At 34.6% G+C, this 19,409-nt stretch overlaps 1 protein-coding gene across 1 annotated transcript in view; it reads right to left on the reverse strand.

Moving 5' to 3' along the window:
* LOC108917899 (peripheral plasma membrane protein CASK) overlaps positions 1-19,409 on the reverse strand; it is a 257,836-nt gene that overhangs the window by 187,043 nt on the left and 51,384 nt on the right. The window contains exon 5 of the mRNA XM_018724711.1: positions 16,352-16,530. Coding sequence (XP_018580227.1) covers positions 16,352-16,530 — 179 coding nt within the window. The remainder of the gene's footprint in view (positions 1-16,351; positions 16,531-19,409) is intronic.

The following is a 19,409-nucleotide window of genomic DNA, read 5'->3' on the forward strand; positions in this document are numbered from 1 at the left end:
CAAGGTTAAGCAAAAACTGCCTTTGAATTCCAGTCGCTGATAGTGAATTAACCGACAAAAGGTACCCACTGAACGCAATTGCAATAGATATCAAAATTATAAAGGTGGCTCTGAAAACATAAACGTCGAGTGTTGTTTTAGTAACGTCGTAATACTGCACGAAGAAAAAAATATATACAAATTTGTAACGTTATTCTTGTAAGATCCATGAAGTTCGAAAGATTGCCCATCATTTTCTCGACCCTCTGTATAATTAAGTTGATTTTTAATTTCAAAGCAAATGTGTACTTAGAAAATGATGTAAAGCAGAGTCTACAAATTTCGATTAATATATTAAGGTACTTTACACATACAGGGTGTTTGGTCTAAAATTTTTATAGTAGTTCTCAAAAAAACTTGGACTATGGACGTAAATACAACAAAAAAAAATCAGACACAAAACAAAAACAATGTTTCAATATTTTTCACTCTCAAAAAATTGACAAATTAAAATGAAGAGCTTTTCTATATGCTCCACAGGGTGGAGTGATATTTTACGTAAATTCATAAACTTACTTCTGAAAATTTACAGGGTGGTCTATTAGTGTAGTGCAACAAAGTGTAATAACCGTGTTATTATTTGAAAAAAAAATTTAAATGTTCAAAAAAATTACAAGTATTTACAGCATTGCCAAATTATGAACAAAATTTAAATATTGTAATGAATTGAAAATGTAAACAAAGTATCACGATTGAAAAATTACCTGACCGAACTTTAGTCCAAAAATAAAAATTAATTATTGATATAGCAAACAATAAAATAGTATAAAATTGTAAAAAAAAATAGTTATGAAAATTTTATATAAAATATTAATTTGATGTGGTTTTAATAAATTTAATTTAATTTATTAAAACCACATCAAATTAATATTTTATATAAAATTTTCATAACAATATAGAAAATATAGTAGTTAAAACCTGTGATAATTTCAAATAGCAATATTAGAACCAAAATATTTGACAATCTGAAAGATAACAGTTTGTCTAAAAATAATAAATGACTGAATTGAAGTAATGTCATTGTTCATTGTAAACGAACATTAATATTGATGGTTGCCTATGCTCGGCTTGTAATCATCTATAAAAACTCTGTAGGTTTTTAATTGTCAGTGTTGCGAGAAACAACTACTCCGCGAGCTACATGCCCCGACCGGTATTGATTTATACTCGCAACATCCAGTGCAATAGTTCGTCAGTTTAACCCATCGGACACGTCCGGTTTCGGACTTACTAGTCCTCATCAGTGTGTCGTAGGTGAGACAACCGACGAACGATCCAGCCGTTATGCCGCCGTATCCTCACGACAATCCTCTGTATAAAGTGTTCCATTAAAAGACATTTTTGACTGCCACCTGTGCATTTGAAAATAATCCGTACAGTTTTCAATTCAATTTTTTTCTATCTCCAGTAATAAAAGAGCTATTGGACTCTGCAACAGTAATAGACCACCTTGTATGTGCTGCCTTTTCCGCCAAGATATTACGATCTTAGCCGAGCTTGTCCGGACACGCTCAAAGCTGACTGCGATACACAACAAAACAAGTCCAAACATAAACACAGAACTCAAAGTATAATACTTGATCAGGCAAGACAAAGCTGGTTGAATTAATTCTAAACACGTCCACTACAGGGCACAAAAAAAATCAGGCACTAGATAAAGTGAACCTACAGAACAGCAGAATTGCATATGAGATTCGAGATGATCTTGACAATACAATGAAATATGAGAGAGTGAATGAATTCCGGTTTGCGGTTTTATGGTCCTGCCAACGGCGCCCCCGGAACGGATGCGACGCTTCGGTGGTGAAAAATTGGCCGCTCGAAAGCGGTGTGCCCGATGAGTGTAGGTTCGAGGGGTTACTCGTCGAAATTCCCACTATTTAAAATCATGTTAGTCCTTACAGATGCGTAGCGAAAATTTTTTGGCTAACTCGACTAAAATTTTATGAAAATTGTACGAATCTAGTAACATTAATCTAGAAAACTCGCTTTATACACTGAAAAAAAAATATTTGGATCAAACGAGCAGATAGTTTTAAGTAGAATTATTTGCCGTAAACGTTATTTCATTCTATTCAAATGTTATATACTTTCGTCAAACTATGTTGCTGTGATCTATAATTTTTCGTAGAATTTATATTATTGAAAAAAGAGCAAATTCCCCAGCGGCTTTTGCCTGGCCCTGGAACAATTTGTTTATAACGCTGATTTGCACGTCTTACTTTCTTAGTTGTAAAGGGCAACTTAATTTCAACTTTCTGAAATTTTTCCGTCAAGATTTTCTGGCCAGTAAAAAAAGGAAAAAAAAAACACGAGTTACTTTTTTGATATTATCATTCCCCGTCATAGTCCAGTCCCTGAAGCATTTTGACTACCAAATTTCAACTGTAGCTAGGGAATAGCCCAAGAAACAAAAGTTATATAGTGCCGATATGTGCTTTTACCCTAGGGGTGGATGCCACCCCTTCTGGAGGGTGGGAGTTTTTTTTATTAAAAATAACCTCTAAGCAAAAAATGTTCTATAAGAATTTTTTGACAAGTCAATACTTTTTTGAGTCATTTGCGCCTAAACATGTTCGTTTTTAGCACGAAAAATTTATGTTTTTGAGCCATTTTTCGCAAATATCTCAAAAACTATAAGTTTTATCAAAAAAAATGATCATAAGCAAAAATGAAGGTAATAAAATAGCAAAGAGATTGCTTTTTTACTTTTGTAGGTGGTATAGAACCCAAGTTATGACTTCCAGAAGTTGAAGTCAATTTCCAAAATAGCTATAATCGAAATGTTCAACGTCCTGTAGCGGAAAAATTAAAGGTTTTTCGAGGAAAACTTATATAACACTTATTAAAGTTCTTGAAAATACCTTTAAATTGAGTGGTGGTAAAAGTCGTTAGCATAAAATAAAATGATTGTCTTGATTTTTGAGAAAAAAAAATCGGTGTTAAATTAATGACGACGGAAAAAAAATTCCTTCTGCAATTTACTTTATTTATGTATTAACAGTAGATTCTGGGAATTTGAACGATTTTAGAAGTCTAAATTTAAAAAAATATTTCATTTACTTTTGAATAAAATTTTTAAATTTTTTAAAAAATCTCCTTTTTTCAAAATATTTCAAGAACTAACAGAGTTATAAAAAAAAACGATAGAATAAGAAATTGTAGGTTTTTTCTTACTGAACAATTTGCTTCTTTTTAAATTTTTGTAGGACAAAATTTGACTGAGTTATGACTGTTAGAAGCTCAAAACTAAGCTCCAAGACTGCCTTTCCTGAGCCCTTTTAGCTTACAAATCTAAAAACCGAAGGTCTCAAAAAAACTGCAAATCACAGAACTTAAAGTGCTTTAAATTCCCTACAAAATGGTTTTTGGAGTAAATTTATAACTTTAAAATTACAAAAGTTATGGTAAAAAAATTTATCGCATTTTTAAGGGTTGGTTTTTAAGGGTTGCAACTTTGTAATGAGTCGTAAGCTTTCTAATGAATAGCAAAAGAAATGCAATACATTGTGAATGCCCCAAAAGAATATTTTAAACTGTTAAAAACTTTTTTTCTATTTTTTGGCCATGGAAGGGTAGTTCTTAAGGACTTTAAGGGTTGAAAAGTCATAAATTATATTAAAAAAACATGAAAGGAACTTTATCCAACATATTTGAACATGAATTGAATCTTTAAAATACGTAAATCTGCGATTTTCGCATTTTTTCGTACAAGGGTAGTTTTCACCCCCAAATAGAAAAAAGCACACATCTAGACAATATAACTTTTAAGTGGGGGGGGGTCAGATGAGCTTTTACCTTATTTTCGCCTTAAATGATTGGACTAGCATAAAGTGCAATAATGTCGACCAATAATTTTTTCACGTTCAAACTGTAATTCGACTGGAGTACAAGTATTTCGTTTTGTAAATCATATTACAATTAAAATGCATTCTATTTCCCCTTGTCAGGTACACATTTTTAAATTCACACAATTTCCTCCAACTCCAACTCATTTCCTTACATCAAAAATATTGGAATAACATTATGAATCGATTAAATTTCACATTGCATTTCAGTGTCGACTGGTGGTCTATTTTGACAATGGAGCACGACGCATATACCGTTTTTTAGGACGTATTCAGAAGACCCAATAAAGACAGAAAATCGAAAAAAATTTAACAATATCAAAAATAATAAATTGTATGGCCTAACAATTCTTATACATTTGCTTTCATTACCAAATAATATTTAAAATATGAAAAAATATCTTATTCATTCATGTGTCTAGCTAAAAAGCCCTGTTCATTTGTTGTAGTTTATTACCGATTAAAAATGGATTAAAAGCTAGGTTAATGACCGACTGTTACTTTCGGTCAAGATACTCACTTTCGATAAACCTTTGCAGATCAGGAACTGTCCGAAAAGGGTTGTAAATAATGATTTGAAAAATATTTTTGACTGTATACGAGTAACAAGAAAAACAAAGTCTACTTAAAGACCCATGAAATATTAAACCTATTTCAGCACCGACACGATTAATCTGTATTTCGAAAGAGCCATTTGAAGTGCTAATAAACTGTAAACTAAATAAGAGCGTATTCCACCATACAATAACTAAATTCCGCACGATTAATAACTTCCAAGCGTTTGGGGTAATTGGACAATATTGGAGACAGCGTCGATTGATTTAGGGTATCGAGGAAATTTACATCCCTTCAAGTGTGTTTGGCTTTGACTAATTAGACGGATATTACCAATTTAACATCTATATTGGTTATTAAATTCACAATTAATTTACTTACGCTTACGCTATCGTAGGATTGTCTCCATAAGAGAAATTTCTAAGGAGGGTTTTGCAAATAAATCATTTCTGTCGACTTTTTATTGGCCACTATCGGAAAGGAGAGGAGCGTTTTTGTGCGACTATCGACACTGATACTTTATTCCAAATATGTTTCTATTGGAATCCTAATATGTTTTTTCAGCGGACAACCGCCGACCACGGGGGAAACCCAAAGACAACATTGGAGATTGACAAACGGGATAGCCCATTAGAAAGTTTCTATAACTCTGTTGTGTTCGAAAACACGAAAAGTGTCAAATGCGGACGCCGCACGATATCGAGGGCGTGTTTTTTAGATTCAGAGCCAACGGTTACCAAAGGGGTCACTTTTTTATTTCGTGGGAGTCGTGTGTTTCGGACAGATGTATTTTTTTGTCCAGATCCGTTATTTCATCGTGGAAATATTCCTTACGTCGGTTATAGATGTCTTAAATTTAATTTTATTGCATTGATTCATGTAGGTAATGGAATGAATACCAAAGAGATACAAGTAGGTACGAACACAATGGTGGTAAAAATTCCCAGTCGTAAATATTTCAGGCATCCCCATTTGTCATATTTAATTTGCATCCTCTATATCTCAAGGGAAGAACCCCAGACACGGCATATATTCGTAAACCACGTAAGTTAAGAGGTAATTCGTACTGCCAGGTTTCTTTTCATATCTCATTTTACAACTCGTTTAAACGGGAGAGTATTCCGCATATTCCTCGGAATATAAATTATATACGAGAATCGTGAGGTGGATTGTGCTCTGTATCTTTTGTGCCTCGCCCAAGAGATCTAAAATTAGACGCGAATTAAGAATTTGAAAAAGTTAAGTCGCCTCTTTATTGGGGAACTTAAGGATATAACGATAAATTCTTCCCGGAACTTGTTTGAAATTAGGGAAGTTTCCTTAACCGCTCTTTATGAATTGTTGCCATTCCTCAAAAATTTTAATTTTCTTAAGGTTTTAACCTTAAACAAAACCCCAGTTTGCTAACTTTAACAGAACACTGACGGCCTCAGTGTACACTTAATATTGCGACGCCCAGTATAATAAAATTATGTAAACTTTTTCGTTGTTGATTTTTCGAGAAAAAGTTATTCTTGATAAAAAGTTTTGCTTGTCGTGGGAAGCCATGGCCAGTGATTGAATATGTGATAAAACATACAGGGCGTTCCAAAAATTTCAAAATGTGGAATTTTCCCTAAGCAGTGTCTTCAATTTTTGTTTTCGTTTAACAAAGCTGCTCGAGAAATGCTTACATACGGGGTTTACTAAGAAAAGAACAATAACCACATTTTGCAAATAAAAAGACGCCCCAATTTTTTACTATCTCACATGCCATATAATTACCATGGATATTTCCTGATCAATGTCAAAGACAACATATTTATTTTTATAATTGTATTTATTTCATTAATAATGGAGCAACGAATTTATCTTGTGATGGGTTATGGAATCGGTAATGGTTCAAAATTTGATACCACTGGTGATGTAAAGGATATTAAAAAGATAAAAAAAGGACAATGATAACGATACTGCTACTGTTATAGTTATTGACTCAGTACAAGACAATCCAATGATGTGACTCAGGAAAAGATCAGAAAACAGATATTAGCAGATCTCATGTTCAAAGAATTTTCGTATACAACAAAATATATCTATTCGCACCAGTGTTTAATCAATAATTGCTTAGAGATGATGGCCGTCGTTTGGACTTCTGTTTAACAATGGGAGTGATTTCCTCTAAAAATTGTAGATACTGGGCTAAAGATATTTCAAATTCTCGAATGATAATTTAAATTTAAAAAAGTAAATGTCTGGTGTGGTATAATGTATCACAAAATAATCGGTCCTTACTTTTTGGAAGAAAATTTTAATCAAAATTCGTATTTGAATATTCTCAATAATTTTGTTTTGGCAGAACTAGATAGCAAATTTGCTTCGTTATTGACGTTAATTCCAGTTGTAATTTGTTATGTTCATTGTTTAATTATAAAAGCTACTTTTATTTAGTTTGCAAGCTACCGTGGCAATCGTCTTTTTAAAAACTCGAAAACTTAGAGTTACTTCTGAGAAAGAGAACGGTATGTCTCTCGAAACGTTACTTATTTTTTACAATTTCTGCCTGCTTTAAGTAAGATGGTTAAAAAAGGCGTCTTCTTATTTGCAAAATGTGATTATTGGTGTTTTTTGACTAAACACCGCATTTAAGCATTTCTTGAATACAGTTTTTAACGAAAACAAAAATTAATGGCACTTTGCTTAGGGAAAATTTCCCATTTTGAAATTTTTTGGACGCCCTATATATTACATTACATATTTGATTACTGCCAATGGCTTCCCAAGACAAGCAAAACTTTTTCTCGAAAAATCAACCATTATTAGTAAAAAAGTTCCATTTGCGAACTGGTTTACTCATTTTGTCAATATACAGGGTGGGCCATTAGTGTGAGAAAGTAAAATAACTCCCTAGTTACTCATAATACAGGAACAAAGTTTATATAAAAGTTGTACAGAATCAAGAAATCTAAACTACAAAATTAATTTGAAACATACTGGGCGATGAGTAAAATCGGGACACGCCAAAGATTACATTTTTTAAATGGAACACCCTGCATATTTTGAAACATAGATTTTCGAGAAAATTCTATATGTGGCAATATAAACAGTTTATCATTTTAGTGCGGGGTTGCCAAGTTATGTAGAAAATTCTTCGAATTTTGGAAAAAATGTGACCTCGAAGAAGTTGTATTAACTTTCAGCTGCTAACACTTAGAACAAAATAATTAGACAGAGTTATAGGCAAATGTTAGACAAAGGCTCCTATATTAGCTAATATCGATATTTTATACAAGCCTAATATAGGAGTCTTTTCCTAACATTTGCCTATAACTCTGTCAAACATTTTTGCTCCAAGTGTTAGTAGTTGAAAGTTAATACAACTTCTTCGAGGTCATGCTTTTCCAAAATTCGAAGAATTTTCTACATAACTTGGCACTTTGCACTAAAATGTTATATATTGCCATATATAGAATTTTCTCAGAAATCCATATGTATACAAATATACAGGGTGTTCCAGTTAAAAAATGTAATATTTGGCGTGTCCTGTTTTTACTAATCGCCCTGTATGTTTCAAATTAATTTTGTCCTTTAGGTTTCTTGATTCTGTACAGCTTTTATATAAACTTTTTTTCTGTATTATGAATAACAAGGGAGTTATTTTACTTTCTCACACTAATGGCCCACCCTGTTATAAATGATTGTTAAACCATTACTAACAAAAGTAAAATCTCAAAAAAAAAAAATGGGATACTCCCACTCGAATGCTCGATATTTCAATAAAAAGCTCGCCTAGTTTCTTACCGCTACACTTAATTAACAACAATTTAAGCGCTTATCTCATCGTTAATTGTAAAAGCAGCGGATATCGCGGGAAAAGCGCCATTGGCAGCACCGCATTCACACACCAGTGCATGGTCAATGCAAAGCGCTGGTTCCATGTTAGCTTACCAGCTTTGTCAGACTTTAGATACATCCGACCCAACGGACTGAGGTTGCTCCGGTATTCAGACACGACGCATTCTGCAGGCCACCATACACATAAATTTCAACCAGAAGCGAGAGAGTCGGACGAGGGGGGCTCAGGCGGCCGGTAATGAATTTCTTTGGTCGGATTTCGCCTTCAATTTCAGGTGGTGGAAAGTCAGAGAACTGAGTGGCTAGCGTTTTAAATGGTACAGAGTGGTGTGGATTTCTCACATAACACTTAAATTATAATATTTTTTAGGTTCTTACTGATGCTTCACTTTACTTCACTTCAATTTAACATTAACTTCACATTAACTCCACATTAACTTCACTTTAACTTCACATGATTTGTTTAGGGGATAAAGGGTGCCAAAACGATTGAAAAATAGTTTGTATTGTATTTGCATACTATAGGCCAATAAATAGACGTTGTTTGTGACAAAAATACTATAATAGGAGCAAACGGACTGTGCCATCATATAAAAAAGTCTGTAGATATATGCTTCCTACTCCAATTTACCATTATTTAGTTTTTATCTCCGACACGAATCATGTGAAGTTAACGTGAAGTTAATGTGAAGTTAATGTGAAGTTAATGTTAAGTTAAAGTGAAGTGATGTTAAAGTGAAGTTAAAAGAGAGAGTGAAACTAGAGTCCTGAAGAAGCAATAAAAAAAACAAAACATGGACAAATTAAAATAGTGTTCTTTTGTCACATTTGTTGTCTTCATTCATATCAAAAAACAAAAAAAAATACCAAACGGAGGTCATTAAATAAATATTTAAATTAATATTTCTTATTTCACTTTTGTTAAATTCTAGATTTTTAACATTTGTTTTTATTTTAATTGTTTCAGAAATTGATTTCGTAAAAGTGTTTGTTAAAGCAGCTGCGTCAGCCTGCTCTTGCTACTATCCTGATTGATTTTTCTTCTCTAAAAGTTGATCTTATGTTTTCGCAATTGCAAATTGCCGATTCGGGCAATCCTGACCGATTTGTTGCGCGAAAATACAATAACAAAAAAGGGATTTTCCACGAAGACAGAAAGAGAGCAATTCAACAAGCAGTCCATCAGAAATCGAACAAAGTAAAAGCCTAAATTCTCGTTCCTTCATTTATCAATGGATAACATCACGCGGAGACGTTTTTAAATCTTGACAAATATAAGGGCGGCCCTGAAAGCCGTCCCTCGGCGCGTCTAAGTATGCGTCTAGATATCCGATTTATCGGATGATAAATAATCCCCCCTTTGTGTTTTAACTTACGCCGTTCGGGCTTAATTAAATAACGATCGGGATCGCAGCAACAACTTGTTGTTATTTGTCGCTAATTCTTAACGTCAAAAGTTTTTATCTGAATTGCAGTAGGATTTTTCAATTTCGTACAGTGACACTTTTCAAAGATAGTAGGGAGAGAGATTTGAACTGAAACTTGACAAAATTTTGCCTAATTCACCATAAACGTGCTTTTACAATTGGTAGAATAATAGTCATTTATAGTACAAGTGTTTTAAGTAGCATTTTATCCACATAAGAATGTTTAAATGCGAGAAATAAAGTTACTTTATTCCACTAGTGGTCGAAAATAGAAAGTTTCCATCCGCATATTGACTATAAGTATTATTCCAAAAACAAAGCAACATTAAACTGCCTTAACACCTAAAATCACCGGAAAATCGGCGTCTGCAATCCCCAACTTAATTATTACTGAACAATTCACCCGTAATAGTCTCGTTTTAGAATTTCCCTGGAATCCCAAACCACCAAAGCGATAATTTTTCCACAACTACCCCATCCCAACCCCCATTAACTCCACCAGCTCCAACTCAGCGTTCATCCGACCTGCTCTCCACCACCACCCGGACTCGCAGAACTGAAGCGAAACGCTCTTGTTTGAACAGCACCAGCGCCTTCGGGTTCTGGCTTGAAAACCGGGGCGCTAATAAAATTCATTACCGGCTCCTGGGGGGGCGTTAGGATTTTCGTATTATAAAACTGTAATTTGACTCGGTGACGCAACGTAGCCGTGCGAGCAGATCATTATGGCGGGTTAATGAGGTTGTTAATGCTAAATAGCTTCGACAATGGTGGGAACGAGCTTAAATGGGGATTAATTCTACGGTTCCGGCTTCTCATTAGGCGGGAATAGTGGCGCCGCCTCAAATTCGGTGGCTTTAACGAGAAACGTTACATTTATAATTTATCCGCCGTTCCTCTAGAATCGACCGAGCCCGGCTGGTTCGGTTTTTGGGGTCTCCGAAGACATCTACGTGTTGACTTGTATGAATTATCGCCTGAGCGCAGTAAGTTATACAGGGTAGCCCATCGAAAACGTACAGCAAGGCATTACAGGGTAGTAAAGAACTTTTCGGCAAAATCCAAAAACAGGTCAAATTTGTTTCTGAGGGGGACAACTTTTGGCTCAAAAAGCATACCAAAATCTTCAACCCCCTAAGTGGGGGTGCTATCCCCTAAATTTTTTCAAATGGGAATGGGGGTCAAGTGGGGGGTCATTAGAAAGGGCTTTTAATTCTCTATACATCGATTCTTACTTTTTGAAAATCGATTCATTATTTTAGAAAATATGCAGCTTTGAAAATACGAACAATATTTTTGACGAGAAATGCGAAAATCGATTTAATTTTACTTCAAAACTTACGGTATTAGTCAAGTAAATGCTGAAAATGTTGTCCGCCAACTTGCATACAATGATACAGGTTGTCTTCAAACCGTTGTCGAACATTCTGGAGCACTTGCGGTGTTACTTCGCGACATACATTAATGATTCGTCCTCGCAGATCTTCCAAGGTATCAGGTGGAGTGCTGTAAACTTTGCTTTTAATGTGCCCCCAGAGAAAGAAATCTAAAGGATTTAAGTCGGGTGACCGAGGGGGCCACTCAATTGCACCTCTTCGTCCTATCCAGCGTCCTGGAAACGTCTCATTTAGGTAATTGCGCACATTGAGCGAGTAATGTGGAGGAGCTCCGTCTTGCTGGAAAATCAGTTCGTGTTCATTGTAAGCAGGGTCGTCCTCTATGATATTTGTTAGAGCTGGGTCGATGACATTTTGTAGTAAATCCAAGTACATATCGCCTGTCAAATTTCCAGGAAGGAAAAAAGGACCTACAATGGAATTTCCAAAAATACCTGCCCATACATTCAACTTCTGGGGGTGTTGGGAGTGTGTCTCATGGAAAATCCTTGGATTGGTATCAGCCCAGTAACGACAATTATGGCGATTCACTAAACCATTCAAGAAGAACGTACACTCGTCCGAAAAACACACATTAAAGAGGAAATTATCGTTTATCGCTCGTTCAGTCATTATTTCGCAAAATTGCAAACGACGATCAAAATCGTCTTCATTTAGCTCTTGCACTAGCCGAATCTTATAAGGATGGAATTTGTATTTTTTTAATATTCGTTGGACACTTGTACGACTCACTCCTGTCGCAGTAGCCAATTGCATTGTACTCAGCGTACTATCCATTGCCACTTGCCCCAATACCGCTATTTCCGTAGGTTCATTTAGTACCGGATTTTCAACCTGCCTCTTTTTGTTATGAACGGAGCCAGTTTCGCGAAATTTGGCCACCAATTCGCGAACAATTTTTCCAGACGCATGTTTCTCAGGATGCCGTTGGTTGAACAGTTCGGCGACCCGATTTCCGCATTCATTGTTTTTGAAAAAAAGCTCAATAATTTCTACTCTTTCTGGAATTGAGTACACCATAATTAATCAATTTAAAAGACTCGGCAGTATTGGTACTCTTCAACTACAAGTCACAAGACAGTTATCTAGCAACTTCTTGTGGCCTATCTAAATACGAAACAAAAAGCGGACAATTTTTTGCTCACCAAAATCAGGCTAAAGAATTCGCAAATCAGAAAAAAAAAAGCGAATTCTTTTGAAGGAATTTACCAAGCTAATACCGTAAGTTTTGAAGTAAAATTAAATCGATTTTCGCATTTCTCGTCAAAAATATTGTTCGTATTTTCAAAGCTGCATATTTTCTAAAATAATGGATCGATTTTCAAAAAGTAAGAATCGATGTATAGAGAATTAAAAGCCCTTTCTAATGACCCCCCACTTGACCCCCATTCCCATTTGAAAAAATTTAGGGGATAGCACCCCCACTTAGGGGTTTGAAGATTTTGGTATGCTTTTTGATCCAAAAGTTGTCCCCCTCAGAAACAAATTTGACCTGTTTTTGGATTTTACCGAAAAGTTCTTTACAACCCTGTAATGCCTTGCGGTACGTTTTCAATGGGCTACCCTGTATACGTAGACTGTGCAATGTGACCTGAGTCATCATCCCGTGCAGCTACAGCTGTATAAAGTACAATTAGTATAAAAAAAATACTTCATGTCCACACAATTTCTAGCGGCCGAGCTACGAACTTGAAAACTATTTCCAGCGATTTTTTTTTTGGTCCATTTATTAATCAATTTTTTTTTTTCGAAGCTTTAAGGCCTATTATACTTTCCCTAATATCGTACCCCGCCGACATTAGTAGGACATCCTGTACAGTATAATTAGCATAAAAAAATACTTCATATCCTCACAATTCAAAGAGGACAATCCTACAAATTTATAGCATTGAATGGAAAACTCATTAATATTGTTTCAGTTTTATTCGGTGCAGTGTATAAATTAATAGTACAGTTTTTCCGGGAATGTGTTTTTCCCATCAATGCTGCATAATGGTGTGAATTTTCTATTTAACGAAAGCTTTGGAAATCGTTATTTTAATGGAATCTAAAATTGGTCCATTCCAGAGATACTGTACAAATCAAATTGACAATAGTGTTTTTTGTTTAACAGTAATGTTTTATTACCAGAATTCCATTTTATAAAAAAATTTAATCAACAGAAAATTGAAAAATAATAGCAATAACCGTTAAAAAAAATTTATATTCCATTTCAATTTCCACTGTAATTAGCATGAAATCGGATATAAAGAACACATTTGATGATTTCATATCCTCACAATTCAAATGGAAAAGCGCTACAAAACTTTCAAATTTATAGCTCTAAATAGAAAACAAATTGCGTTTTTTCGCATCAATGCTGCATTTTGCTATTCAACGAGAGCTGAAAAAACATAATTTCCATGGATTCTAACATTGCCCCATTCCAGGGACATTGTTACGTTTTACTCTTCTTTTTTTTTCTAACAGTTCATATTATTGCTAGAATTCCATATAAAATGGCCTATTTTCAAGATAGGATTCCACAAAAACTTTCAATAACAAACTGAAGAAAGTAGTACCAACTGCCGAGATTAAAAAAATTATTTTACATTTTAATTTTTAATTTTAATTATTCTTCAATTTCTGGAAATTTGTAAAATTTAAGTAAAACTTTAGTAGTTTATGTAAAATTAATTAGGAGTATTCCAGTATTCCAGATCCGTCAGTACTATATTAGAAAATGTTAAACTTCAAAATTTATGAAAACTGCAGTTAATATAAGAAGTATTTTTTTTAAATTTCTCTTTATTTCAGTGTTGCATAAATTCCAATTAAATAGTAAAATCAAAAACGGAAAATTGTTGAATATTGCACATTATCATGTAAGCTTACTTAACTAAGATATATTATACAGGGTGTTATTTAAGTACGTGGCCAAACTTCAAGAAGTACTTCTTTATGTGATTCTAAGACGAAAACATTATACAGGGTGTCCGGAAATGATGAGCAAAAAATTCAGGGGACAATTCCAGACCGAAAATAAATCCTACCTCTTTATATAACATTTTCTCCAAAACTGATTATTAACAGAGTTACAGGGTGTTAAAGTTAAATTTTATTTGCGGTTTTTTGCAATACCTTTTGCCACACTCATAATATTTTGACGAAATTTCGTATATGGGGGTTTTTCGGGATGAGGATTATAAATATACCCACCGTTTTTTCGCATTTCGTAGAGGGCGCCACATACGAGCCTTTATTTTGATTTGAATGGTTCCAACTTTTTTGTGCTACACTTTATGCGACTTTTGACTGAATATTTCTGTTCTCCTAATCTTTTGACATAAAAAAGGTATACTTTATTTGTTTCGATAAATCTAACCGTTTTCGAGGAAAACGCTGTGTTATAAAAACAGTGTTATTTATGGTAGAAAGGGGCTAATTTAGCCCTAACCAGATTAAAATTATTAAGTCCAATGGCGGGGAGCACCTTGACCAATATTTTTGACAAAAAAACTGTGCGCCACTGAGTTTTTAAAAACTTTTTTCGTATTAAGCAACTAAAAATATAACATTATTGTCTCTTGAATTTTTTTTGCATATTGCTTCCTTTTTGGAGAAAAAAATAAAAATCACTTTATTGCATGTCCATGCACGTACAAAGTTATTTCTTTTTTTTCCAGAAAGGAAGCAAGATTTGAAAAAAATTCAAAAGGCAATAAAGTTGTATTTTTAATTGCTTCGCGCGTAAAAAAATATAAACGTTTTAAATGTCAGAGCCGCACACTTTTTTTGTCAAAAATATTGGTTAAGGTGCTCACCGAACTGCACTGGACTTTATAAATTTAATCTAGTACCTATAAAATTTCAACAAAATCGGCTAAACGATTATTAAGATTTTACTAAAAAAAATCTTTTTTTTTTTCTTTTCAAAATCTTTTCAGATTTTGGTCAACGTTTACATACATACATGTGCCCAATTTCAAATTATTTCACTTACTAGTTTTTAAATTATTTAAAAAAATTAAAAATAATTTTTGAACTTTAACACCCTGTATATTTTTAAGGAAGCGTCCTAGATAAAAACTGTACAGAAAAGACCCCTTAAAATTCACCAAAGAATACGAGGTTTCATTGATCACCATTTGTGAATCACCCTGTATTTGTTTCGATCCCATTACTTTGGGAGAACAATGAGTCACAGGTAGAAATGTTCATTGCTAACTTAACGATATAATAAAACAACTAATATACTTCACTCCCACAATCTCGTAAATTACTGAATATTGTACAAGCCCAGTAAGGTCGCTGGGTCAAATTTATCTAGGCCGAATCAATCAGTTAAAAATGAACAAGCCAACGGCGACGATGTTTTTGTTAATGCGGATAAATGAACAAATTTCAGCTCTGATCACAATACACAAGACCTCACGACCTTCTGTTTGTTCTTTTGGATCTTAGACCTTACTGATTTTTTATTTTTTGTGCCAGACTTCACATTTTCTCTTTGCGCCAAGGTTTAGAAACTGGGATTAATAGCACAATTTATTTCACAAGATGGTGAAGTTTCGTTTACTACTTTTTTTAATTTCTTCATACATTTACTGGCTATAATGGACGCCAAACCATAAAACCAACACCCGACAAGCTTTTAGGTCTTATTTCGATGGTTCAAAACGTTAATTTAGGACTGAAACATTACTGAAACAAAATACCAACAACTTTTCAACGTTTAAACTCCAAACTGATGTACTCCAGTATGCCCTCGCCATTAATATCGGTACTCCTAAGACTAATGGATAAAGAAAAGGTCAATGAGTATCCGGTTACGGGTATATTTCACCGTTAAAACGTAAGCCAAGCAGGGAAGACGAAATTTTATCAAGATATATTGCGGAAAGGTAGTAGGTACAGATGGAATAAGATATGTGCCAGCGTGGAGGTTCTGTAAATTTAAAATTGATGTCCTACTTCCAGAGATTTACCTGCCGGCACAATTCGCCCCATTTCGTGTCGCGGGAAGCAGAAATTAGTTTATTTTCAAGTACGAGGAGTGGAAAAATGTATCTCGAAAACCGGTTAAATAATGTAATCTTAATAGTCGTTGTTTCATTTTGACTTTTTTTTCGTATGGAACATTTCCAGAACCTACGAATTCCTCCCCATCAAGGAACTCCCTCAGCCACCGTCACCGAGTCAAATGTACGCACACACCCAAAACACCAACTATAAAACTACAAAAAAAAATGTGTAAAAATAAACCGCGACTTACCGCCCATGTTCATGGGATGTTTGTCGGGCAGTTGAACGGCTACCCCGAAACCACCCAACTTCACAGGTGCGGAATTCTCCTTCGTCGCCAGCAGGATACACTCCGGCTTGATGTCCCTGTGGACGATGTCGTTCTCGTGGCAGTATCGCATGGCCTCCAGGATCTGCCTCATGTAATGGCTACAACGAGACGACTTTCTGTTAGCAACAATCACAAGAGCGACTGAAGTTTCGTATATTTCAATTGTACAAATTACTTGTATAATAACGAGCGTTCAAATAAAAACGTGGTCAAGTTGGTTCTGAAAATTTGGACGTAGGACGTAGCGTATAACAAATGAACTTAAACGTCATCTGTCAAAGCGCTATATCGCCGCTATCAATTTGAATATTTTCGTTTTAAAAAGCGTTTAAAATCGTGTTTTCTCAAGAACAAAAAGTGTTTATCATAGAGTCCTACTTCAGAAATGGACGCAAGATTGATGGAATATGGAAGTATTCTATTGAGGAATGTTTCATAGAATTTCAAAATCAATTTCCCTGCGTTGTTGAGTACAAAATTTTTCAAAGTGCAGTTCAGCGTTGTGTTAATGTTTTTCGTGAAACGGACAGTGTGACAAGAAAAGAAGGAAGCGGCCGACCTAAAAAGCGGACTGAAGAATTAAAAGAAAATGTCCAACAAATAATGGAAAATGCGCCAAGAACTTCTGTACGTGTTTTATCACAAATGGTGGGAGTATCAGTCGGTACCTGCCACACAGTGTTAAAAAAAGATTTGCGTTTGTTCTCCTATCGTTTAACTTGTCAGCAAGAACTTCATGAAGTTGATTTTCCGCGACGGGCTGTATTTTGTGAATGGTTTTTAAACAACTACGGTGAACTTCATAATATCACCTTTTTTTCTGATGAAGCCTGGTTTCATTTAAGTGGTTACGTAAACTCACAGAATATGAGAATGTGGTCTTCTGAAAAACCAGATAACTTTTTTGTCGAGGGCCCTCTACACGCTCAAAAAATTGGAGTTTGGTGTGCTCTCAATCGAAGGAGGATTTATGGACCTATTTTTTTTAATGGTACACTTACTGCGCAAAGGTATAGACAAGAAATTATCGCTCCTTTTGTTAACCAGCTGGAAGAAAACGAAATTACAAACTTTTACTTTCAACAAGATGGCGCAAGGGCACATACGGCAGGCGAGACGATGATATGTTGAGGGAAGTTTTCCAAAATCGACTAATAAGTCTCAATGCTGAACATGAATTTCCACCGAGGTCATGTGATATTACGCCGTGTGATTTCTTTTTGTGGCCTTACCTTAAAAACACTATTTTTGAACTGCCTATTACTGATTTAAACCATCTGCAGGCTCGACTTATAGACAAGATTCGTGAAATTAACAATACCCCGAGCATCTTAGAAAATGTCTTTAATTCTTTGAGGAACAGGTGTGAAAAGTGCTTGGAACAAGGAGGGGGACACTTTCAGCAGCTGCTTTAATTTATTGTTATAACAAGGAGGGGGACACTTTCCGCAGCTCCTTTAATTGTTTGTTATTGTTATCACGATTATTCTTTAAAATAAAGTTATATAGTCATTAACGTTATTGAAACTGACAGCTGCTATACAGCTCGTTGAGAAATGAGGTTAAGTTGGTCGCTATAAGCTACTCCCTACGTCCAATGTGTCAGAGCCAACTTCGACCACGTTTTTATTTGAACGCTCGTTATAATGACATAATTTATAGACATAACTAAAATAAAATTTCCTAAAGTCCGTTTTTTTTTTTTGGTAAATTTTGAAGGCAAAAAGAGCCAAGACTTTTCAAAATTATAAAAATAACTAAAATTTTTCAGCTTCTACTGTTAAACATACATAATATCTTTTGCCTCCAATCTAAAAAATTTGCTGTCTCTACTACCACCTATGGGTTCGTAACTGGTAGAGGCCCTAGACAAACTTCACTTTGCCCAACAAGCAACACGCAACGCCACTGGTTCACACCAAAAAAAAACAACGAAATAATATCTCATTAACAACACATCAATGACTTATAACTATGTGGTGTTCTCTTTGAACTTTGTCTGGTTTCATATTTTCTATATGTAGTTTGGACAAACATTAAACAACTTCGTCTTTTTTGTTTAATTACACAAAGGTTTCGTTGTTTTCAACATCCCGCTAATTGTAAACATGCTATAGCCGCTTATTTGTATGTAGCTTAAAAAGTTGTCAGCCTCTAGTACCGACTAATAACTAGTTGGGGCAAATGTATGTTTCGCCCAATACACGACGGAAGAGAAAAACGAAAAAATAACTCACTAATGATGCACCTCTGTCTACGCTGTTTACAATTATTACTTTGAAGCATGCTCTTTGATGTGCAGTTTAATATTTGATATACAAACACTGAACAACGCAGTCGTCTTCCTCTATTTAATTAAAGAGGGTTTCGTTGTTTTCAATATTCGACTGATCATAAACATATGAGTTTTTTTTTCATTTGTCTGTCTGTTACCGACACGGTAAATCGTACCTGCAATCACGTGTCGATGTGGATGAACGTAAAAATAAAATAAAACTCTTTCCGTACCCTATCATGTCAAAAACACAAGCGGAAATGAATTAAAAAGGAAAAATGCCCGGCACGTGAACATAAATTGATCTTGGTAAATACATTTGTAAATGCTCAATCCGTCGATTCCAATAATAGGCCAGGAAAAAGAGCTGGGAAATTACCATTTCGCGACTTTTTGTTTCGGCAAGCTGAATTTATCACTATAGAAGCTAAATATCATGTACAATAAATATAAAATGGAGGGAAGATTGTTTACAGGCTGGTTAATTCTATAATTTTTACGTAAATTCACGTTTTTCGTTTATAACTTTTTCCGTTCATTTCCACCAGAAAACAGTAAAAGATCTACAAAACTAGCCCTCGAGCGTCAAAAAATATTGATTAGATCAAACGTTATAAACAGAAGAAGTTTATTTATGACTTTTGAATTAAATATTTATAAACTGCTTTATTATTACCAGAACGTTTTGGCATCGCATCCTCT

Source organism: Anoplophora glabripennis, unplaced genomic scaffold (genome assembly GCF_000390285.2).
Source record: "Anoplophora glabripennis isolate ALB-LARVAE unplaced genomic scaffold, Agla_2.0 scaffold17, whole genome shotgun sequence".
In the NCBI taxonomy this organism is placed as follows: domain Eukaryota; kingdom Metazoa; phylum Arthropoda; class Insecta; order Coleoptera; family Cerambycidae; genus Anoplophora; species Anoplophora glabripennis.